The sequence below is a fragment of the Silurus aristotelis genome (assembly GCF_946808225.1).
Source record: "Silurus aristotelis genome assembly, chromosome: 10".
Taxonomy (NCBI): domain Eukaryota; kingdom Metazoa; phylum Chordata; class Actinopteri; order Siluriformes; family Siluridae; genus Silurus; species Silurus aristotelis.
Window position 1 is genome coordinate 10,103,661 of NC_139583.1, and position 25,480 is coordinate 10,129,140.

Consider the following 25,480-nt stretch of genomic DNA (forward strand, 5'->3'; position numbering starts at 1 on the left):
CATCACTCTCAAATCCCACACTTACTAACCAGAAACATGTTCACATTCGACTGAATAAATTCAACTACCAAAAGTAGACAGTAACGACACATTTAGAATCTTCTACTAGATTAGTAATTAGAACAATGACTCAAAAATGACAATAACAAATACAACAGGTACAAAGTAATGGGAAGGAAAACTTCCTTTCAGGATAAGGTTCTAGAACAATACCAGTCAGTGAGGCTTCACTTTAGGAAGTGGTTAAAATATACGCACACCCAAACTCACATAGTAACAAACCATTTACTAATATGCTAACAAATCTCCAACTCTACAACACCATGTATCTTTATAAATGGAAAACTATACTGAACCATCATGGCTGCCATTCTATACAACACCATGTCGTTCCATCTAAACTGTGAAAATCAACATCACCATACAACAAGACAATAACCCGCATCCGTCCATACTCTACACGAGTAACAAGAAATCTACCAAATAACTACCAAAGCAAGTTGTACAAAAGGTATGGTACATTTATATAGTTGTTTGGTGACAGTAAATCTGTCGTTAAATTCGTTTAAAAAAACATTGAAAAATAGGTATATACAAACACACACACACGCGCACACGCGCACACACACACACACACACACACACACACACACACACACACACACATTGTTTTGTTTATTTATTTATTTGTTTGTTTGTTTTTAGGGCTGACAATCGATTCAAATATTTAATCACAATTAAATGCATGATGTACCTTAAATTAGTATTTATACATTTTTTAATACTCTAATCAACATGGGCATAGACAAACATAGAGCTTTATGCAAATGTATGTATATTATTAGTCGAACCAAACTCAACATAGAACATAAAGAATATTATACAACAAAATATTCTTGTAAATGTTTTAAAGTAATGACGGTGTTTAAAATTACGTAAATCATCAGGACACCCAAACAGAACTTTTGTTATGTTTCCACATGGATGGTTTGAATTGCCGGATGTGTGCATCATTTTGGTGCTAGATTTGAGACTTGCCGCATCAATAAAACAAATGTTTGGTGATTAAAAATAATTTTTTGTGGAGTTTTTTTTTTATATATATATATATCTAATTAAAAAAAGGAAGTCATTCCTCTTTGTGTTGCCTCTTTTATATGTATTTATTTATTTATTTTTATTTATTTATTATTATACTCCTGTATAATATTAGCAGTTCTCTTGCACATTGTACTGTATAACATACAGTAGTCTTTTGTCTTGCACTGTTTGCACCAGGTTGAACACAATGCAATTTATGTGGCGAGGACAACTTATTTTAGTCCTTAGCTCTGTGTCCTCTATGTAGCTCTATGTTTTTTTATGTAGCACCAGGGTTGAGGCACCTGGAGAAACGTTGTCTCATATCACTGTACACTGTGTTATCTATATTTGGTTGTAATGACAATAAAAGCTTCTTGACTTGATATTTTTAATAAAAATGGTCAAACAGAAATGCGCTCTGCAATAATCGTGCCAGTAAAATTAATTTGCGTTAACGCTTTGATTTTGACCGCTCTTATATATATACATACATTTTATATATATACACACTCAAAAATATATAAATGTACTCATTTAATTAGGTCCTTTTTACAGACCAAAATGTATATACGCATTTGTTTATTTCTGTATTGCAACAATTTCACATTATACATTTACACATTTATTTAGAATGAAGTTTATTATTAACTTCAAAATACATTAAATGATGACTAACATTTTTATGTTGTAGGAAAGTTTACATACTGTAGGTTCTTTGCTTATTTGATAGAAGCATTATTTAAAAAACCTTTAAAGTGAAATAAAAAAAAAAAAATGCAACAACACTGATCTAGATTATTTGCATTCTATATATCAATCTAGATCTAAATCTAGACCTTATTTGCTCTACCTGTTGCCCTGTTTTAGGCAGAGACACTTCAACATTTCCTTATAACAGTAACTCATTTGTTCTCTCAACTGCGTTCGCCTTTAAGGGTTTGCACACGGGCAAAAAGACTAAATATTTATGGCAAATTCGCACTAAAACAAAAACATAACTGCTGAAAGCGAGAGAATAGAACAATGTTACAGGTCATGAAACATTGATAAGTAGCATACGAGGTTTTAATAAGTCCTAATACAAGGTGATAGTTGTAGTAAGAGGTGGAATACGAAGGCGGTGTCAGGGCTTGCACATGCTCTTTACCTTTCTCCATGCAGGAAGTGGTGCTAGGTGCACTGACTCCTTCAGAGAGGTGGATGGCAGGTATGGGGACAGCACATGCCCCAGATCAGGCATAGAGTCAATCTATGTACCAGAGGAGTGTAAAGTGACAGGTGATGTGGCCAATTAGGTGCCAGGAAACACCGACCAGAGCCAATAATAAGCCACGGTCACAAAACATGAAAAAATAGAAGAAAATAGAGAAAAAGCAAAAGATGAGAAAAAAAAAAGCCATAGGACCAAAGACAGAGAAAGAAAAGATGGAGATAAATGCAATTTTTGTTTCTCCAGATATTAAACCATAACTGAAGAATGTCGTGCACTAAAGAAAGCAAATCATTTACTATTCAGACTTGCATGCAGGTGATGCACAAAGCTTGAGCACTGATTACAGATAAAGAATAAGAGGAATTAATTAAAAAAAAATTATTATTAAATGAGTCTTTTTTCTTGTTAAAGAGGTGTAAAAGCTGCACCACAGCAGACACCGAGAGACTTGTGAGTGCTAAACTATTCCAAAAAAGAGGCAGACCATTGTATAGACTAGACAAATATATAGGTAAACATAAAATATATGTTAAACTGTAATCAGAATTAGAACCTGTGCCTGCTTTTACTCGCTGCACTCATTGCAACAGTAGCAACTGAAATGTCCGTGGACATGGTAGTTTTCGCCATTTTGTCCCACACAGCAGACAGTTTCATATAATGATAAAGCTATTAACATCATAATTTTACTTACATTTCTTAATACTACAATCAATAACTTTCTTTTGACTTCTCCCATTAGGGGTCGCCACAGCAGATCATCCACATGTTTGATTTGGCACATGTTTTTACGCTGGATGCCCTTCCTAACACAACCCTCCCCATTTATCCGGGCTTGGGACCGGCACTAAAAGTGGCTGGGGTTGGTTCCATGACCAGGGATCGAACCCGGGCCGCAGCGGTGAGAGCGCCACATCCTAACCACTAGACCACCAGGGACCTAATACTACTATCAATAAAAAGTAAAAAAAAATTCAATAAAATTATATATAAATAAATAAATAAATAAATAAATAAATAAATAAATAAATAAATAAATAAATAAATTAATTAATATAATAATAATAATAATAATAATAATATTAATAATAATAATAAACCTTTGCACTATTTTTGACCTGGCCAAGAATCTTTATTTTCCGCTAATGCGTCATGATCTCCCTCGCTGAGAACACGGTAGATTCAACCTTCTATCAAATGCATGTACCTTCCGTAATACACATTACTGCTGGTTCCTCTATTATAGTGTACACACACACAAACACACACACACACACACACACACACACACACACACACACACACACACACACACATAAGCTCACAGGCTATTCAAGCCTTGGCTAGCCTTACACTCTTAGCTTTCTTCTTAGCCAACACATCTGTCTAACAATGGAACAAGCAAAACCTATTTAAAGGTTTTATATATATACTGTATAGCCAAAGAAGCAATCAGATTGTGCTTTAATATTTGCGAAATCTTGATTATTTTGTTGATTTAGTTCTAGAATTAAAATATTTACTAGCAGTATGACATGAATCATTATGCAGATAAAAAACTTTACACTGTATCCAATGGATCCACAGTGTCGAATCACCCTGCATAGCAATAACAACAAGTGAAACCTTGATTTAATCCTTTAATTTGAATACTTTTTTTAGTAATACTTTGAACTTCGACCTACCTGTCTTTTGAGTCCAGTAGACTGTACCGGAGCATTCTCCTCAAACTTGGCTAGCAGTTGCGTGGCCATGGATTTCACCTTGTAGTTGTTGGCTGCTGCAGTAGTGTCGACCCTACGCTCTGTTAGAGCTGTGGCTACGAAAGGTCTCTCGTCGCGCACCGGCCGCTGAGGCTCCTCCTTAACCGGGATCAACAATTGTTAGAAACTGAGGTTTAACGATTCATATTGCTTTAGCATTAAAATTAGGTCAAAGGTATACACTTACATCTTCAGAGTGACCGGTCTGACTCGTCTTTCTCCTCTTCCCCAATCCGTCAAGATCCTTCTCCTTCTTATCCTGTTCAAGAGCGCAGCCCCGAATAAGAGCTTTTGTAAGAGCTTACAAAACACGCAGGTCATTTCATAATTCTGTCGAATACTATTGGCCTTGCTGACACAATGCAGTACCTTGGGGTTGCGTTTCCTCGAGATGTTGATGCTCTGACCAAGTTTGCTAAGAAAGGAGATGGGAGATTTGGTGCTGGCAATCAAAGCAGCCTTTTCCTCTGGACTCAGGTTGTGATTTTCTACAACATAAAGCAAAACTATTCTAAAATAGCTATAAACCACTTAACTATACATTTTATTTATCCCCAAGGGGAAATTGTTTAGAATATTGACCGTCAAGACAAACTATAATCTTAAGCTTGGGAATGAATGCTTTCGAAATAAAATACATTTTATTACAGCATGACTGTAAAATTTGTAGAAAGCAATAAATATAAAGGCAGCAATTTGTTGTGTATTAGGATTCGGCACAAATGCTGCATCCAGAATGATGTTTGAGTAAGAAAGGAAAAAACATTTATAGGAAACCAATTAACAGAAGGTTGGTGTGATTGTGATACCACACCGAAGATAATTATTTTCCTTTAACAGCACATCCTGAGGTGTTTTATTCCTCTTTTAACAAAACAGAGTCTGAGCATTTCAAATATATATATAGCTGATTTTTAGCGAACACAGTTACAATTAATGTTATGTAACTGTAATAAGTCAATTTCTGTTACCACTAAGGTTTCAGTTATAAGTTAATTTATTAGGTTTGTTTAAGATATCAGTTTTTAAAAACACAAAAAAAATGGATGTCATATTTTCTCATTAAGCTAATAATAAAAAAATAAATAAAGAATGAAATTTGTCATTATTACAAAGTAACTGCAATTCTCTTCGTCCTGACTTCCCTGTGCCAGAAAACATTAAATTTACCGCTTTATCTCCTGCTAATACCACAAACTGATTCTGAAGGTTAGTTCCAAAAATCTTCTCCAGGCAACATCAACTTATCATCAGTCACACAGATTTAAAATGTTAATGTATATACATAAACATCCGTATGTTCATTATCAATAAGTTAAAGAAATTATAATTACAGAAACAAAAAAGTTTTAAGAATTTGCATTTATATATGTATATATTATAAATGTATGTAGGTAAAAAAGTCCCCTGTTTATCGCGGTGTTTATGTTCCAAAACAACCCACAATAAAAAAAAATAAAAAAAGTGATAAACAGACGGCACTGCAAAAATGCCATTTTATGTATACAGTACTGTACTGAATTAACATTTTATAATTAATAATTGTATTTTTAATAGTAAATTTCCTTATTTCAACATGAAACTCCATAAAAACAATTTCCTATAAGTTTTTTAGTCTATCCGCGAGAGACCGGGAAAATCAGAGAAACAAATTATGTGGCAAATGCAATTCTGTGGAAAAACCGGGGGTACGAGATTCAAACCGCAGAAAAGCGGGGGATTTATATATATATATATATATATATATATATATATATATATATATATATATATATACAGTGAGGAAAATAAGTATTTGAACACCCTGCTATTTTGCAAGTTCTCCCACTTAGAAATCATGGAGTGGTCTGAAGTTGTCATCGTAGGTGCATGTCCACTGTGAGAGTCATAATCTAAAAAAAAAAAATCCAGAAATCACAATATATGATTTTTGAACTATTTATTTGAATGATACAGCTGCAAATAAGTATTTGAACACCTGTCTATCAGCTAGAATTCTGACCCTCAAAGACCTGTTAGTCTGCCTTTAAAATGTCCACCTCCACTACATTTATTATCCTAAATTAGATGCACCTGTTTGAGGTCGTTAGCTGCATAAAGACACCTGTCCACCCCATACAATCAGTAAGAATCCAACTACTAACATGGCCAAGACCAAAGAGCTGTCCAAAGACACTAGAGACAAAATTGTACACCTCCACAAGGCTGGAAAGGGCTACGGGGAAATTGCCAAGCAGCTTGGTGAAAAAAGGTCCACTGTTGGAGCAATCATTAGAAAATGGAAAAAGCTAAACATGACTGTCAATCTCCCTCGGACTGGGGCTCTATGCAAGATCTCACCTCGTGGGGTCTCAATGATCCTAAGGAAGGTGAGAAATCAGCCCAGAACTACACGGGAGGAGCTGGTCAATGACCTGAAAAGAGCTGGGACCACCATTTCCAAGGTTACTGTTGGTAATACACTAAGACGTCATGGTTTGAAATCAAGAAATCATGGTTTGGGGGAAGAAGAATAATGAGTACCATCCCAAGAACACCATCCCTACTGTGAAGCATGGGGGTGGTAGCATCATGCTTTGGGGGTGTTTTTCTGCAAATGGGACAGGGCGACTGCACTGTATTAAGGAGAGGATGACCGGGGCCATGTATTGCGAGATTTTGGGGAACAACCTCCTTCCCTCAGTAAGAGCATTGAAGATGGGTCAAGGCTGGGTCTTTCAACATGACAATGACCCAAAGCACACAGCCAGGATAACCAAGGAGTGGCTCTGTAAAAAGCATATCAAGGTTCTGGCATGGCCTAGCTATTCTCCAGACCTAAACCCAATAGAGAATCTTTGGAGGGAGCTCAAACTCCGTGTTTCTCAGCGACAGGCCAGAAACCTGACTGATCTAGAGAAGATCTGTGTGGAGGAGTGGGCCAAAATCCCTCCTGCAGTGTGTGCAAACCTGGTGAAAAACTACAGGAAACGTTTGACCTCTGTAATTGCAAACAAAGGCTACTGTACCAAATATTAACATTGACTTTCTCAGGTGTTCAAATACTTATTTGCAGCTGTATCATACAAATAAATAGTTCATCATACATTGTGATTTCTGGATTTTTTTTTTTTTTAGATTATGTCTCTCACAGTGGACATGCACCTACGATGACAATTTCAGACCCCTCCATGATTTCTAAGTGGGAGAACTTGCAAAATAGCAGGGTGTTCAAATACTTATTTTCCTCACTGTATATATATATATATGTATATATATATATATATATATATATATATATATATATATATATATATATATATATATATATATATACTGTATATACACATATACACACATGCACATTATTATATATATATATTACAGTACAGACCAAAAGTTTGGTTTTCTTTATTTTCATGACTATGAAAATTGTAGATTCACACTGGAGGCATCAAAACTATGAATTAACACATGTGGAATTATAAACATAACAAAAAAGTGTGAAACAACTGAAAATATGTCATATTGTAGGTTCTTCAAAGTAGCCACCTTTTGCTTTGCACACTCTTGGCATTCTCTTGATGCCTACTTTGAAGAACCTACAATATGACATATTTTCAGTTCACTTTTTTGTTATGTATATAATTCCACATGTGTTAATTCATAGTTTTGATGCCTTCAGTGTGAATCTACAATTTTCATAGTCATGAAAATAAAGAAAAATCTTTGAATGAGCAGGTGTGTCCAAACTTTTGGTCTGTACTGTATATATAATATATATAAACTTTTGGTCTGTACTGTATATATAATATATATAAACTTTTGGTCTGTACTGTATATATAATATATATACAGTACAGACCAAAAGTTTGGACACACAAGGTAATTATATATATATATATATATATATATATATATATATATATATATATATATATATATATATATATATATATATATATTACCTAGAGATAATAATGAATGAACGTGTGCACAACATTACTTACCACCAGGGGGCACCGTGTCCTTAAACATCTCATAGAACTGGCTAAGGTACATGACCATCGAGAGTTTATCAGGCTCCACTACGGCAGACATCTCCTTTCCAGTCATGATGGGTGAAATCCCAAACTCCTTTTCAGCTACGTCAAAAGAGAACTGATTGTTTTTTTCCATGTCCTTCTCGTCCAGCGAGTCAAAATCACTTCGTATTTAAAACACAAAAAACACGTAGTAAGTATTAGATCTGTGTGATTCAGACACTGTAACAAACATCAAGCAGATCGATTATAATGCGCATGTATATATATATATATATATATATATATATATATATATATATATATATATATATATATATATATATATATATATATATATATATATATATATATATATATGACAAGACCGGACCGGAAAACACTTCATAACACACAGCACAAAGCTGAGTATTTAAACTAATGAACAATCAGGAAAATGTGTCTTAAAGGTAATGGTTCAATTAACTGAGAGTAAAAGGGTAAGCTGCTCATGGCAAGCTATTAGAAACCACTCTAGTTTTTCCCAGTGGCCAAAATAGAATGGCTCAGTAGAAATGCAGCAGATATTTTTTCCCAACTGTTATTTTGTTGATTATGAAATATATAAAAAATCAGAACAGATTTGCTTTTAAGCGATCTGCATGTGAATAATTAGCACATAAAAATTACAGAACGTGTGCTTTTATAAACAGAAAAGCAAACACAGGAAATGAGTTAGAAAATGGACACAGAGGACAAGTATGGAAGCAAGCTAATGGTTGAGACTAATGATTGAGGTTACCAGCATTTAGGAATTAAATTGTACATATAAAAGCTCCTGACTAAAATTGCACTGTAATTACAGTTAGCATTGTTTGCTAACTGCTTTGGCATGGATTCTAGCACACTAACTATATACTACAGAACCTTGTCACCGAATACTCTCACCTCAAGATTGTATTTCAGGATAATTCTACATGATGATCAAATACAATTGTTATAATGGTTGTTTTTATGTTTAAAGCATTCTTCTGTATCAGTATAATGTATATATATATATATCATACTATTCTCCATAACGTGCTCTTTTGCCAACCAGGGCATATTTCACTGCTCATGCAAGCTAGCTAATTGCTAAGAGTAATGTCCATTAAATGTAGAATCAAGACAGAAATGTTGAGAATATCAATTCTCTAATAAAATCTTTTTTACAAACCGGTTTAGTCAAAAACGGCACTTAAATTACTCTATAATTACATGTGTAAGAATTTTTAATACCTTCTTTTGATGGATCTTGCCATATTAACAAGTATAAATATAAATTGTTTTTGTTTATACTTTTGTAGTATAGAGTATTATAATTAAGACAGAAACTTGTCTTGAACATGCAGATAATGACCCCAATTTAGCATGGCATGAAACACTACCACTTTAAAAATCTGTCTAAACAATTGTATAAAAGTCGAACAATTATAACTGTGCATATTGTAATAACATTAGAATCATGTTACTGTATTTTATCATGTGGGCTAAGTATCAATATTGTAAATATCGCATTTCAAAACAAATCCTATCTCAGGGCTGCACATGAGAACATAAGCACTCACATGAGATCTGGCCTGTAGCGATGGATAAGGGCACATAAAGCAAGACCACTCTTCCATGACATGGTGAGATCCGTCACACTGACCCCTCTATAACCATCCGTCTGCCTCTGACACCAGTTTAGCAGCTTGCTGGAACGTGCTACAGATTCTGAAGAAAATTGTGCAACAAAAAGTGCATCCCTATTATGAAATGCTTTCATGAACAAACAGATCGCAGTTAGTCGTTTAATAGGGTGAGCATCCATGGGGAAGAAAAAAGAAAGTATGTTTTTATTTGCTCATAGCAAGATATCTGGTAGTCTTGACGTGGGGGGTTTAAATTTATGGTTAGAAATACTATTTTTAGAACTTTGTGAAATATATTGTGTTAGCTTATAGAGACATGATAAAACCTAAACAAACACTGCAAAACACCTGTTACTGACAGTGTTAGACATTTCAGTACCGACAGAGTTGCTAAGACAACAGCATGACTTTTTCAGAGGAAACTCTCCTGTAAGAAAGCGTCATGCATGTGGGGGTTCCCCACAGTTACCTTGGAACTGCTTCTCAAGTACAAGTTCTAGAATAGAAATAATATATTTCTTTTAAGTTGCAAAAAAAAAAAAATCATAGCTAAGACCGCTAACTCACATATAATGTTCATTACAATATTAATAAAAAATGTCACACCGTTCCTCGTGAGTTTGGGTGTGGAAGAATTGACCACATTCTCCATGTCGATGCGGATTTCCCTGGTCTCCCCGGTGTCTATGAGATGCCGTACCTTTGCGAGATGGAGAACAGAATGAGACGTCATTCTCATTTTAACAGTGATGCAAGGGCATACAAAAGCAACGCGTAAACCGTCTCACCTGATTGGGTCGGAGCAGGTGCAGACTGATGTTGGGGTAGCGCGTTGTGGGATCCAGAGTGTACTGACTGAAGTTCTTACTCACGTTCTCCGGAGTGGTTTGTGGTAGCAGACGATATATGCTTTCCCTAAAAAACACAATTACAACACTGTTACACTAGCAAAGGACACAGGGTCAGTCCCATTAAACAAAAACCATTAGTGAGATTTAGGGAATAATTACTAGGTTTATAAACTTATTATGTAGACATTTAGAGACCTTCTTACGTAATCACGACATTAAATTTCAGGTACTATATATAACAAAATTGAAAGAAAAAAAAAATCAAAAACAACAAAGGGTGCTTTTATATATGGGAAATTTAGAAAAGAATTGCAGAAATGGCGTGAAACAGATTTTGGGTTCTTATCTATCTGAGAGACTAAAGCGATCACAATGACAATACTAAAAGTAACTACTATTAATGGAAAAAACTATGCAACTGAATGTTATTAATGGAATAGAAAGGAAACTCAAGTCAAATCCCATATGATCACTGCATGTGGGTTAAATTGAAAGGTTTAATTTTAAGGTTGTTTTTGTTCTTAAGAATAAAGCAATGTTGATGGTGTTAACATTTTGTAATCATCAATTAAAAAGTGCTGCTAACAACAGAATTAGACTCTTTTCGACTTTAAATGTGGGAAGTCGGAGGTTAAAATTAAATTTTCAGCCTATATGTGTTTGAGATTACAAGTAGGAAAGAAACACTAAAAATCCTGATCTAGCATCAGTCTTGCCAGATGTATTATCTGTCTCAAAGCTATAAACTGTACGACCAGTGGCATAGGTTTAACAAACATTCATTTCCATGTTGATTGATCTCAATCTGTGCCAAATGTATTGGGATTTAAGACAGCCTGCTTAAGTTAAAAGCCATTTACTTGATGATATGATTAGAATCTTTGCCACTGAATTCTTGTCAATGGGAAAGTCTAGATTCACATTCCTGATGCTCAAATTCTCGCACTTCTTATGCAGTAAAGTGAGAGCTTACCTCTCTGCCAGCACCTCTAATGGAGTTGCCCCCTGTGCCCAGCTTTTTACCATCCATGCTGAGTCCATGGCTGCCAAAAAGCCTCGTGCAATGCCAGTCCCCATTGGCCAGAATGGCTGCACAAAAAAACAATATGATACAGAATGACAATCACTATGATACAGTGCAGTAACATGTATCAGACTATAAAATAGGTGTTCTAGAAAAAAATAAGTCCTCCTAATATTCAATGTCATGTCCTTTTCTCTCACCTCCAGAAGGCTGTCTCCAACTAGAGCTACAAGCAGCTGGTGGCCATTGCGTTGGCGAACCAGCGCGGCATTTTCCGAGGCGTACATGCATGTAAAATCAAACATGGCCACGTCAGGCTGCCCGTAATGGTTGATGGCGAAGTCCAGACTGGGCAGCTGCTGATTGGTGGAGAAGTCAGCAGCCTCTCTGGCGTAGGACAGCAAAGCAGCTTGGTCCACGTTAGATCTGGATAGAAGCATCTCTGTGTCCACATAATCCTGAAATACAGACAGGAAAACAATAGAAAATGCACTTGCCACAACATAAAATGGTTTCACAGCACAGCACAAAACGGTTTCTACAATGTTACAGTCAAAGCCGGTCAGCTATGAAACATCAGATCCTATTTATGTGGTTAGTGTGGGTGCTGAAATAAATGAGCCCATTCTGTGTTAAACTTTAGATGGACATATAATTGAACAGTAAGAGGTTTTAGGAGAAGCTACGAAAGACTCATGAGTGACCTATTTCTCTCTGATTCATGCTACCAAAACTGGTTTTGCTCAGCTGACAACGGCATCATCATCTACATGCTATTTCCATCTCTCTAAACAGACACACACAATTTTTTTTCCTAGACATTGGATTTATAAACCACCATCAGTGTGCTCCTGGGCTTTTAAAATGCTCTGTACCCATGCTCTAGTTGAGCCCTGAACCTTTTTAACATTTTAAAGTTAATAAAAGTTACTTGAGTCTTCAACTTTAAGTCAAAACACACCTGCTCATTACACTTCAATTCAAATCATTCATTCTACACCAAATGATTATTATAGTGAAATGACTATGCAGAGTATAGAAAAGGAGACAATGTTAAGCAGACAGACAGTGCTCTGAGCAAATCCCCATAATCACTCACGTGCAGGATGACGCCTTTCTCTAGCAAACTTTGCTTCTTCGCAGTCATCACAAAGTAGTGTGTGTCATCCTTGTAGTAGACAATGTTTTCCAGATCAATCCCTGCAAAGGAAAATTAACCAAGGGTGAGAAAATTGAGAGACTGAGACATGCAGATGTGATCAGCAGTTAAGCATTGATAGAAGGAGAAAGAACACCGGTTTACCCCTAAAAATATAATAATAGCCCATTGGGAAAACCAAACCAGTCTCTCAAACACACGTTGTATGATAGACAGAAACCAACAGTAGCGATTACACGACCAGCGAAACAAAAGCAAAGGCTTTTCAGCCTCTGCCAACTCAGCACAAAGCTGTCCATGCCAGGACAGAGGCAGACAAGCAGGCAACTGCTAACCATACTGAAAAATAACTCCAGCACAAATAAACCCTATATACCCTTCAGTTTTCCTCTCTTGTCAGGTCTGTATGCATGCAAATCATTCTATTTTATCAGTACAATTTACTGTGTATAGGACAAATAGATTTTTCAATTGTAACTAAACAATATATTTTTAACAGGAACTTTTTCATGGCTCAATGTCGTTAATGATCTTGTAAATATGTAAAAATAAATAATAAAAAAAGGCGTTAATTTATATAATATCCAATAATGTCTTCAGGTTACATGGTTAAAAAGAAGTTCTCGAACATTTCATCCTTGGAACCAACAAAACTCTTAACGCTTTATTCTTATTTGGAAAACCATCAAACATCACTGCAGCAGAATTCCAGCAATCTGTGAAAAACATTTTTAAAATCTGTTTATATCCTGCTGTCTCAAGTTAATAAAAAAAACTATTTTTTAATTGACTTTTATCTTTAATTTAAGCAAAATGTTTTTAAATGGTGATTACAATTGACATCGTCACAAAGCAGCTTTCAAAAAAATCCAGACAATGATTATCCTTATTAAGCAACCACAGGCGAGTAAGTGATAAGGAAACACTCGGAGGAGACATGAGAAAGAAACCTTGAGGGAAGCGAGACTCAAAGAGAACCCATTCCTACCGTGTGTCTCTGCATAGTGCAGTTATGAGTCATTATTCATTCATAACATATAGTACTATACTATAGATTCAAGTAGTGCTTTGTTCCTACAAAATCTCATGTACAGTAAGGAGTCAGTTTAATAAACACTGCAGTAAATACTAACAGTCTGCCTAAAGATGTCTTTAACCTCACTATACAAGTGTTATCTGCTTTAACAGAAAGTGTTATGTTTCAATCAATAGCGGCATGCCTCAGCCTAATCAATTCAGTTTTTAATCAAATACAGCTGTCAAAATGTCTGTGATGCTCCTGTACTTCAGCTGCAATGGAATATTTAAATAAGCATTTCCCCCTTTTACTAACTTGTGGTTGATAAACATGTAAAGTTTAGGAGAACAAAAAAAAATATTAATTACTTTATTTAATTAATTAAATAATAATTAATTAATTACCATTATAATTACTATATACTGCAAATTAAAGAATGATCCAAAATTTCACTTCATGAAAAGTTTTCCGAGGCTGCCACATGTTAAAAAAGGACATTGGGTTACAAGAGAAAGTCCTGCTGAGTCAGTGTTGTCTTCCCTTTAATCATTAGGCCAAATCCCAAAGTGCTGACAATGCAAAACTTCAAACGTTACAAACGTGTCCATACCAGTGGCTTCCCTTAGATCCTGAAAGAACTTCTGGTTGAAGATGAAGGCCACCCCACTGATCTCCTCCACTTTGGCCTCAGCTGTAGTGTTGCGGTTTATAAAGTTGGCCGTGATGGCGATGGCCAACTTGCCCCTGAACTCTTTCCTTCTGAACCCTGAGGAGAAAAAATGAAAACAACAAAGTATGAAGAAGCTTGAAGCAGCAATTCTACAAAAGTCTCTTCAATTTTATGATGCTTATTTTCTAGAGGCCTGAACATCAGAGAGAAAATTCAGTTTCTTCCACTGATTGCCTCTGTTCCAAGATTTAAAAAAAGGTTCCTTCAGAACCAAAGCCAAGAGCGACTGTGGAATTTAATCAAGATTGTGATAATTCTCAAATGGCAAAACCAGTTAAATATGTGAGAAAGACCCTAAATCTGATACAAGCTTTTTTCTGGTAATTTAGCAACATAATACTACAGTAACAACCTTTTTTTTACGCAGCAGGTTAGCAGAAAAGCTCTGTGATAATACTAGGGCTAAGAGGGACCTGAGCCATATTAAGACGAAAATGGGAAAGAAGGCTTATATAAAAACAGATTTTTGCTCTACCTGCTAATGTGTTTCTCCTCCCATCTGCCCCGATGATGACATCAAACTCCAGCTCACTAACAGGATGTGTTTTGGGATGGACTTCAGCTCTCCAGCCGATCCCTGAAGACATTACACACTTAGAAATTTTGGGAAAATGTGGTGCAAAGTGGTACCTTTACGGCACAAGCTGAAAACTTTATAATGTTGTAATAGAGCATCAAGTGACATTGAATTAAATGATAAAGAACATAAGTAATCTACATAAGGCTTGGAAGAGGCCATCTTACTCTCATTCTCTTGGTCTTTTGGTGGCTCAATGAGGCCTTTAAACTCCACATTGACATGGATTTCGATGCCCAGGAGCAGAGCCATTTTCAGCAGCATCAATTGCAGCTGACGAATACCTGAGAACAGCAAGACCAAAGCACATCAGCACAACTGAAGACGCGTTCCCATAAGTTGTTGTGCGCGTGTTTATGCGTTTCCATCTACTCACTGATATGGTCTATTGAGCCGGCGCAGAATTTTCCATAGAACTTTTTTGCGCCAAGACCACGCAGGTCATGAATGGTGAAAGGCCACAAGTGCAGAACATTGTTGCGGGAAAAGGCGTCTCTCTTCTCCAACAGGACCACCTTGGCTCCCATAAAGGCAAGTTCTATAGCTGTGCGCAGACCACATGGTCCTGCTCCGATGATTAGACACTGAACAAAGGTACACAATGGTAAACAAGCTGGTCTAGAAATTAATCCTATGTTTATATCAGCAGAATTTGTCTAGTGTTGGTACAGTTGAAACCAGAAATTAACATACACTTAAAAAAAAAAAACACAAAAACTTTTATTTTTTTACTGTCATACAATAAATCAGAGTAAACTTGTTCTGTTTTAAATAAATAAATATTAACATATTTTTTGCATTTTGCATTTGTTAAATGTCAGAATCGAGCGAGGGAGAATTTTTATGTATTTTTATTATCACTTTCATCATAGTCAGAAGTTAACATGCACTAAGTTTATCGTGCCTTTAAACCAAAAAAAAACTCCAGTTGATTTCATTCTGAGCTTAAGAATGACCAGCTCTCCCGGTGCATGTTGGACTCCGGCAGGGCTGCCCTTTGTCACCGGTTCTGTTCATAATTTTTATGGACAGAATTTCTAGGCGCAGCCAGGGGTCGGAGGGTGTCCGGTTTGGTGACGACACGATTTCGTCTTTGCTCTTTGCAGATGATGTTGTCGTGTTGGCTTCATCAGACCAGGACCTTCAGCATGCACTGGGACGGTTTGCAGCCGAGTGTGAAGCGGCTGGGATGAGAATCAGCACCTCCAAATCAGAGGCCATGGTCCTCAGTCGGAAAAGGGTGGCTTGCCCACTTCAGGTTGGTGGGGAGTTCCTGCCGCAAGTGGAGGAGTTTAAGTATCTTGGGGTTTTGTTCACGAGTGAGGGAAGGGTGGAACGGGAGATTGACAGACGGATCGGTGCAGCTTCTGCAGTAATGCGGTCGATGTACCGGTCTGTCGTGGTGAAGAAGGAGCTGAGCCGCAAGGCGAAACTTTCGATTTACCGGTCAATCTACGTTCCTACTCTCACCTATGGTCATGAGCTCTGGGTCATGACCGAAAGGACAAGATCCCGGATACAGGCGGCCGAAATGTGCTTCCTCCGCAGGGTGGCTGGGCGATCCCTTAGAGATAGGGTGAGAAGCTTAGTCACTCGGGAGGAGCTCGGAGTAGATCCGCTGCTCCTCCACATCGAGAGGGGTCAGCTGAGGTGGCTCGGGCATCTGTTCCGGATGCCTCCTGGACGCCTTCCTGGGAAGGTGTTCCGGGCGCGTCCCACTGGGAGGAGACCCCGGGGAAGACCTAGGACACGCTGGAGAGACTATGTCTCCCGGCTGGCCTGGGAACGCCTTGGTGTCCCCCCGGAAGAGCTGGAAGAAGTGTCTAGGGAGAGGGAAGTCTGGGCATCTTTGCTTAGACTGCTGCCCCCGCGACCCGGCATCGGATAAGCGGGAGAAGATGGATGGATGGATGGATGGTATATTTGGAGAAAAAAGGGCGAAGCTTTGAAGCCTCTGAACACCATCCCAACTGTCAAGTATGGGGGTGGTAGTATAATGTTGTGGGGCTGCTTTGCTGCAGAAGGGACTGGTGCACTTTACAAAGTAGATGGCATCATCATCATCGTGAAAATACATAAAAACTATCCCTCGCTCGATTCTGACATTTAACAAATGCAAAAAATATGTTAATATTTATTGATTTAAACAGAAAAGGTTTACTCTGATTTAATGTATGACAGTAAAGAAATAAAAGTCTGAAGTGTATGTAAATATCTGGTTTCAACTGTATGTAGAAACTAAATGAGATCACTGCAGTAGTTCTTTATGACTTATACATGATAAATGAAGGATGCAATGTCTATGAAAAAAAGTCTAAGACGTTTCAATGCCATGTTCTGAAAAAAAAACCAGTCCGAATTGAAGTGGGATTTAGAAACGCTCATTTTACACACACAGTGTTTATAACTATGGCAACAAAAATGGCCGGCTGTCACTTTTCCAATAGCAAGTGTAAGGTAAAATCAATCGGATTCCTATTGCTGCAAAAAATATCTCAGTCTTATAAATTTCATATCCTACCTTAGAGTTTGTACAAGCTCTGCCTTTCTTGTACTCCTTGTGGTTGGCACGTTTGTCTAGTTTGGCCCAGAGTGCTTTCGCCTTCCAGTAGTTAAGCTTGGACTTGAGCTTGTGGTAGAAGACTCGATACTCGCTGGGCTTGAGCTCGAGAAAGTCACACAGCTCCTGAAAGGCTTTAAGCGTCCCCTTACATGTGGTGGCCTGAACAAAGCGGTCAAAGAGAATGTGTGACTGATTGACCCCCTCTCCCGCTGCACGGACACCTCCATCTCCCATGGTCCCTCAACCGTCAACAGGGACCTGTGGGACTTCTCCAGAACTGCTTAAATCAGAGTTGGTCTCAGCTCCCTACCTCAGACATCTTCATCCTGAAAAAAGGAAATGAAACAAAGAAAGGTCTATTTTTATCCGCAAGGTAGTTGTTAGAGGAGGGACTCATCACAAAGTATTATTTCTTTCCCACATAAGAAATTAGGAATTGTTCCAGTGAACAATTTTGATTATAGGAAAAGGGCTAAACAAAAGAAATTAACAGAGCAAATGTATACTCTGACAAGAAAAAGTGGGTAATCAAAAGTCGGAGCCCAATTTAATTCACTGAGCAGTAACTGGAAACGAATACGTATTTGACCAATTGACCATCTGATTTCATGGGTGATGGTTCAGGATGACATTACTCTGAGGCTCAAATGCGGATTTACTTGACTGATTAATTGTTTGCTGCCAAAGGGAGATAAATAAACGATACAGAAAATCAAATACTGTTTACACTGGTTAATGTCCATACTGTATATGTCCTTGTTTTTGTTAATCAATAACATTACAGTACATCTATTGCATTACATAGTAGATCTATGTACTTTTCGGTCTGAGGTAAAGAACGTGAATAAAATTTCAGTCAGAAAGTGGAAGGAGTTGTTTCAGCACATCTTTTACTGTGGGATATTTTTATCTACAGTACATTCTAAGGCATTGCTTGTCTATTACAGAAACGGGCCACAGAGACAGACCACAGTTCTTTCGCCTCAAAAGAGCCTTGGAGATGTTACTTTTTAACACGCTGTTTCACCTACCACAGCTATTTCCAGTTAATGAAAAATGACTCCAGTTTTTCACCAACCGAAAGGAATTTCAGAAATGATCAAATACATTACAGAAAACCAGACATGTCTGATGCTTCACAGGATAAATCAGCTAGCCTGAAAATACATTAATTAATCAAGCTAACAAATACCTCTGACTAGCCAATGTCTTTTTATTTACATTTGTTAATTAGCCAACATTTTCATATGAACATGAATAGAAGATAGAAGATTGAAAATATGTTTCAATAACATCTAGCAGAAAATCTAGCTAAAATCTTGCTAGTTCGCCTTAACTGTATAACCTCACAACGCAACACACACCAAGCCAAATGTAGTTGCATAAAATAAATACTCTTACATGTGCTAGTTAACTAAAATTAACATATGCTTAAATACACCACAGAGCAGCATAATTATTTTCCATGGTGATAATATGTCATCATTCTTATGTACCTCACCACTAAATATACAGAACCCCAAGCTATAGCTTGCTAATGCTACTTAGGTGTAAATGCTAATGTTAATGAGAAGTAAAAAAACCCCAAAAAAACCCCAATTATTTTAGGTTTTTTTGTTGATTATGTCACATTATGTACCATTAACTGTTTGCGGCTAGACATAGCTTGTTATTTAACCAAATAAACCTAACTAGCAAAAGTCACAGGAAACCTTAAAAGTGATTTATCTGTAGGACTATTATTATAGATTAAATCAGTAGGGAGACAAATTAGGTTGTAAGAAAAGAATATTAACTGCCTTTGGCTGGTAAAAACATAAAATCTAGAAAAAAAACAATTTGGGCATTATGTCTCAAATGGCAAAAAAAATAAATAAATAAATAAATAAAAAAGTCAACACACTAAACATACGGTAGTATTCAAGTTCATATTAGAAGCTGGTACGTGCCAAGGAAAGTCATATTATAACCTCTTATTAACAACCCACAAGATACACGAGCAGACATTCACCCAGCCCGCCTCATCCCCAAAACACACACACACACACACACACACACACACACACACACACACACACACACACACACACACACACACACACACACACACACGCTCAAGGTGTGGTTTCTTCTTAAGAAATCTCCACCCCATGGAAAAAGTGGCACAGTGTAGGATGAAAGAGTAAGCATATATCCATATATCCATATATGCTTGTAGACAATAACGCCTAGCTAACAATCACAACAAAATTCTGAGAGAGAGAGAGAGAGAGAGAGAGAGAGAGAGAGAGAGAGAGAGAGAGAGAGAGGCGCAGAGGGAGAGGGAGAGGGAGAGGAGAGATGACCTAAGAGAGTGCCAACTCTGCTCGGCTATACAAACACACCCATTCCACTACCTGACCCTTTCCATCTGGAAGTGCAGCACCAGCAAAACATCCACCCAGCATTTAGCCTCTGCCATGTGGCTGAATATTACACAAAAAACCCCACATTTTTACAGAATCCGTTAAGTTTCTAAAAACCCATTCAATATCATCATTCATTATTATCTGCTGTTGATGAACTGCTATTCTACTTAAATAGACCAAAGAGACAGTAACGTAGCTTAACAGCTCTCAGAAGATAAATATTTCTATCAGCCTATCACACTGCTGCAGTTCCGAGTTTGCATGAGAAAATATATATACACTATATATTACTGTATATTACTATACAAATAAAACTAATTTGATGTGTTAATCTGCAAACTATTGTGTACTTTGCTCAAAGAATCCACAAGCTAACCGCAGTGTACTTATCTAGTTATCATTATACAGTATGTCACAAAAGTTAGTACACATCTCACATTTCAGCAAACAATTTGGTATATCTTCTCAAGGGACAATACAAGGAAAATTGACTGTCCTCTGAAAACAACTCAACATGCAGCCATTATTGTCAAAATAGCTGTAAACAAAAGTATGTAAACCCTAAGTGATAACAGTATGCCGCTTAACCATGCCATCACTATTCATCATGTTCATCTTTTTGTCTGCTTGACAGGACCATACAAATTTGTGTAACTTGTATTAGAGCAGTTAAAATTTGGTGCTTTGAGTACAATTCTCTGATAATGATCACTGGATGTTCAACATGGCACCTCATAAGAATTAGAATTGTTGCTCTCCACAAAGATGGCCTATGGTATAAGATCAGTAACATCCTGAAACTCAGTTACAGTATAGTGGCCAGGGTCATACAGAGGTTTTCTAAAACAGGCTCCACTCAGATCAGGCCGTATAACGGGTTGATCAAAAATGAGTCCTCGTGCTGTGCCTGAAGTGCAGAAGCTGCTTAAAAAAACAGAAGCATGAGTGCTGCCAGCATTGCTGTAGAGGTTGCAAAAGCGGAAGGTTCGCTTGTCAGTGCTCAGACCAGACGCTGCCATAGTCCCAGAACAAAGTCTCTTCTGAAAATGACTCACAAGAAAGCCTGCAAACATTTTGCTGAAGACAACCTCAACCTGTCTAAGTTAATGAATTACTGAAACCATGTCCTGTGGTCTGAGGAGACCAAGACAAACTTGTTTGGCTCAGATGATGGAACCAAGAAAAATGGTTCTGTGGCTACAGTCAAGCATGGTGGTGGTAGCATCATGGTCTGGGGCTGCATGAGTGCTGCTGGTACTGGGGAGCTGCAGTTCATTGAGGGAAACTTGAATACTAACGTACTGTTACATTCTGAAGCAAAACATGATGCTCTCTCTTCAGAAACTGGGCTGAACAGCAGGTTTCCAACATAATAACAACCCCAAAAACACTGCCAAGATGACAACTGCCTTTCTAAAGAAGCTAAAGCTGAAGGTGATCGAGTGGCTGTATATGTCTCTAGACCTGGACCCCATTGAGCACCTGTGAGGCATCCTTAAGTGGAAGGTGGAGAAGCGACATGTGTCTAACATCCCGCAACTCTGTGATGTCATTATGGAAAAGTGGAAGAGGAGCCCAGCAACAACCTGTGCATCTCTGATGAATTTCATGCCCAGGAGGATTAAGGCAGTGCTCGGTAACAACAGTGCTTACACAAACTATTGACACTTTGGACACAGTTTTGTCATTTTCGCTCAGTTTCATTGCAGATATTCAGACAATAATGGCTGTATTTTAAGTTATTTTTAGAGGACAGTAAATCTGTGCTGCTATACAAGCTGCACATTGACTACTCTAAAGTATTTCCAATTTTATTTCTATAGTATTGTCCCTTGAGAACATCTAATAAAATGGTTGCTGAAATATGAGGGGTGTACTTGCGTTTGTGAGATAATGTATATGGTGTAAAAGTTCACAGTTGATAAAGATTTGTATTTATTTAATTATAGATTGATGTATTTTCGTTTAATTAACAAGCCAATGGCTTGTTCGAATAAGAAAAACCTTTAGCATTTTTGGACAAAGTTCAAAATCACAGCCTTTTAAATCCTGAGTGGTGCAACAGAAAAAGAGTTTGAATGGAAGACTCAAAGGTCACACGTGATTTTGGGGTCCAGGAAAAACCCTGGGTTAAAGGAGTGGCATGTTTCCTCCCCATAAATCATACAAACACAAGACAATCATGGGTGTCTATATGCTCATGAATGCAGAAGGGGGCATGTGCTACACCTCTCCTATAAATAGCATGAGCATTTCTTGGAAGAACACATGTAGCCTTCACTCTCCCAGGCTGATGAATAAATAAACATCATTATATTGACATTATGATAAATTATAATGGTCAAATGTTTTCTGTCAGAAAATCTGCTATTATTCGCTAATATTGTAAATATTGTAGTGTCTGGAAGATGTGACGAAGCTCATTGATATGAAAATGTTAGTTGTTAAAATACAAAATTCTCCCATTTTAATATAATTTTATTATCTGACTCAGTTAACTCTATAATAATTGATATAAAATGTTTTAAAAGAAAGAAAGCAATAAATAAAGGCATTTTTGCAGACATTATATCGATTGATTGAATAGATTTTGTGTAAATGCAGTCCTGCTTTGCTAGAAGTTTGTATGCGAACCTAAGGATTTTATATGGAAATTATATGCCCCATTAAGCAGCCTTATGATACACAGATCTCTTTACTTAGCAGGAGAAAAAACGGTCCACCATTTTTGCTTGGAGCCTCTTTTACCCAAGAATCACTTGCCAAAGTTGGCTCCATAACCACACACCTCAGATCCCCTTATAATTTTATAACACTATGTATTGCACTTGCTAAAGAAACACTGATTTTCAAGTCATTTCATTCATTCACACAGTAAAATAGCTTCATAAAATAATCAGGATCTATTCAACACAACATATTTGATGCTAAAATGTAGAGTTGTGGAAGTGAATGAGGGGCATGGTAGCTCAATGGTTAAGGTGCTGTGTTACTGATCAGAAGGTCGGGGGTTCAAGTTTCGGTATCGCTAAGCTGCCACTCTTGGGCCTTTGAGCAAGGCCCTTAACCCTCTGTGCTCTAGGGGCGCCGTATCATGGCTGACCCTGCGCTCTGACCCCAGCTTACAAGCAAGCTGGGATATGCGAAGAACGGATTTCACTATATATGTATATTGGACAAATAAAGGCTATTCTATTCAATGACTCAATCGCACTTTGAGGTGTCACCCAGAAAAGGATGTGTTCCCTCCTTTAAGTCTGCTTCCTCTCATGGTTTGTTCCTCATGGTGTCTACTGAAGGTTTTTTATGGTCCCATTTAGCTTGGAAAAAAATAAACACCGCTATAAAAAACATAAATTTGGCTCTAAATGCTAAATTTTTTCTGCATTAATTATGTTTCAATAAACAATAAAACAAATCTACTATCCAACTTCAGTTGGAAACAGCAACAGATTCAAATATGCAGGAGTAAAAGAAGACTGATTTTCCAGCAGTAGGAGTGCATTTTATGATTACTCATAACTTATAGTCTAAAAAAAATACTTGTCTAGGAGTCTGATGGATGTGACCACCTTAATGGCTAGCTAGACTACATTTTTAGAATTTCATACACAAAAAAGTTTGTCAGAAAGACAGGATATTGCATGCTAGCTAGTGACGACCTCTAAATTAGCACCTGCTGTCAGGCTGAACAGAATCTGGTGGGTTGGCATTTTTGAAGGCGGGATGAAGACCTAATTTGCATGTACGAAGCATCAGCAATAGAAGCTAGAGCTCCAAATGTCTGAGACTACACTAAAAATCTGCAGTTTTTTTTGTGGGAAATGTTACACAGTAACTAGAAATATTAAATATTTAAATGAACTCTTTCTAATTAAATCAACCAAAAAAACAATTTAAGATTTTTCTCTTTTCCTCTTTTCCCTTCTGTTATAAAACACTGCTGAAATAACGTCTTCAGCTCAAATGCACAGTCATTTCTACAAAAAAAACATACAAAGCACTTAAAATTCTGAAATCTGCTATTTTTTAATGCTAAAAATATAAGTAATAATAAAATAATAATAATAATTAAAAAATAAAGTATAAGTAAAAATTCTAAGATACTAATTTTATTCTTAAGAAGTTAAAAAGTTACTGCTGATGATTAAATATATTTCTTTACTCTTAGTCAGACTGTTGGACTAAAAGGCTTAGTCATTAAAGCAATATTTCTAACGACAACGGTAATTATATCTTATAATCTAATCCATGAGTGCATGTTAGATCACATATTGCAAATTTTGTCTCACCAAAGGTGTCTCTTATAGAGTTATTTAAAAAAAAGTTGCATTATGGAAAAAATATTTTTGGATAAAGTCAATAAGACTTTGTGGGTTTTTTTCGTTTTTTTAGCATCTCACAGAAAGTAGCAAAAATAAGATTGCAAGATTAAAATAAGAAAACAAGATTGTGGTTTGTATGCACTCCACTGCTATTTCTCTCCTTTAGCTAGTCAAAAAATACTAAGTGTACATCAGGATTGTAACCCAAAAGGATCCAAAAATAAATTAATCAATCAATAAAAAGCTTAGAAGCATAGAATAATTTGGTCTTTTGAAGTGATTAGTACAGTTTAATCATGATGAAAGAAAGAAAGAAAGAAAGAAAGAAAGAAAGAAAGAAAGAAAGAAAGAAAGAAAGAAAGAAAGAAAGAAAGAAAGAAAGAAAGAAAGAAAGAAGAGGTTTTTTTTATGCAGACAGAACATCGCATTCAGTGCAATTGTACTTCTATAGGGCTTTTGTATTAGTGTTTTATATTTACTACAAAACACTTTAACGGTAATCAGATTAAGCCAGGAATGATTGTGGCGAGCAAAAACTCTCTGACTCGGGATGCAGAAGAGACTGTAAGAGAAACCCGATTCAAATACTATTCACCGGATAGTGAATCGTCTTACTGACAGTCATAACTTGCCAAAATCATTTCAGCAAGCGCTTTGGCTGTTAGAACACGTGCATTGTATTTGGTTTTCCAATTGTAAAGTGGTTAAAAAAAATGGCTTAAATGAAAAACATTTCAATTCTCCACAAGTGCCTCAATCGTGTCATTATTGCCCGAGCTCATGGAGAGAGAAAATCCCTGACTCGACTCAAGGAATAGTCTAGAAGCCGCTAAATCTTCCAATTTTTGCTATTTTCAATTGATCGGTATCGGCCTACTGTGCTGCAAATTAGGAAAATTATTAGGCAGGTGCATCTGACTCAACAAACCATGCGTGTACGTTCTGCCCTTGCGTGAGAAAACATAACTCTCCTATATCAGCAGGTGGCAGTAGTCCGTATTCGGCTTCCAAACAAGACAAACGGAAAAGCTAGAACTGTGCTAGAACACCAAAAATTGCCACAATCACTACTAACATTGTACTGTAACTGTA

The 25,480-nt window shown here is 36.9% G+C and overlaps 1 protein-coding gene across 50 annotated transcripts in view; it reads right to left on the minus strand.

The window, feature by feature from the left end:
* The window catches only part of mical3a (microtubule associated monooxygenase, calponin and LIM domain containing 3a), a 101,116-nt gene that overhangs the window by 31,182 nt on the left and 44,454 nt on the right, over nt 1-25,480 (minus strand). For 43 of the 50 annotated variants that reach the window (XM_083551831.1, XM_083551860.1, XM_083551858.1 and 40 more), the window contains 17 exons: nt 17,614-17,981; nt 15,469-15,676; nt 15,260-15,376; nt 14,991-15,092; nt 14,396-14,551; nt 12,708-12,808; nt 11,809-12,066; nt 11,558-11,673; nt 10,522-10,648; nt 10,340-10,433; nt 10,203-10,229; nt 9,668-9,815; nt 8,049-8,245; nt 4,429-4,547; nt 4,247-4,318; nt 3,982-4,158; nt 2,231-2,332 (listed from right to left, as the gene is read on the minus strand). In XM_083551831.1, the coding sequence (XP_083407957.1) occupies nt 2,231-2,332; nt 3,982-4,158; nt 4,247-4,318; nt 4,429-4,547; nt 8,049-8,245; nt 9,668-9,815; nt 10,203-10,229; nt 10,340-10,433; nt 10,522-10,648; nt 11,558-11,673; nt 11,809-12,066; nt 12,708-12,808; nt 14,396-14,551; nt 14,991-15,092; nt 15,260-15,376; nt 15,469-15,676; nt 17,614-17,889 (2,397 nt within the window). In that variant the 5' untranslated portion in view covers nt 17,890-17,981. The remainder of the gene's footprint in view (nt 1-2,230; nt 2,333-3,981; nt 4,159-4,246; nt 4,319-4,428; nt 4,548-8,048; nt 8,246-9,667; nt 9,816-10,202; nt 10,230-10,339; nt 10,434-10,521; nt 10,649-11,557; nt 11,674-11,808; nt 12,067-12,707; nt 12,809-14,395; nt 14,552-14,990; nt 15,093-15,259; nt 15,377-15,468; nt 15,677-17,613; nt 17,982-25,480) is intronic. The other 7 variants (XM_083551862.1, XM_083551861.1, XM_083551840.1 and 4 more) reach the window with 2 other exon arrangements.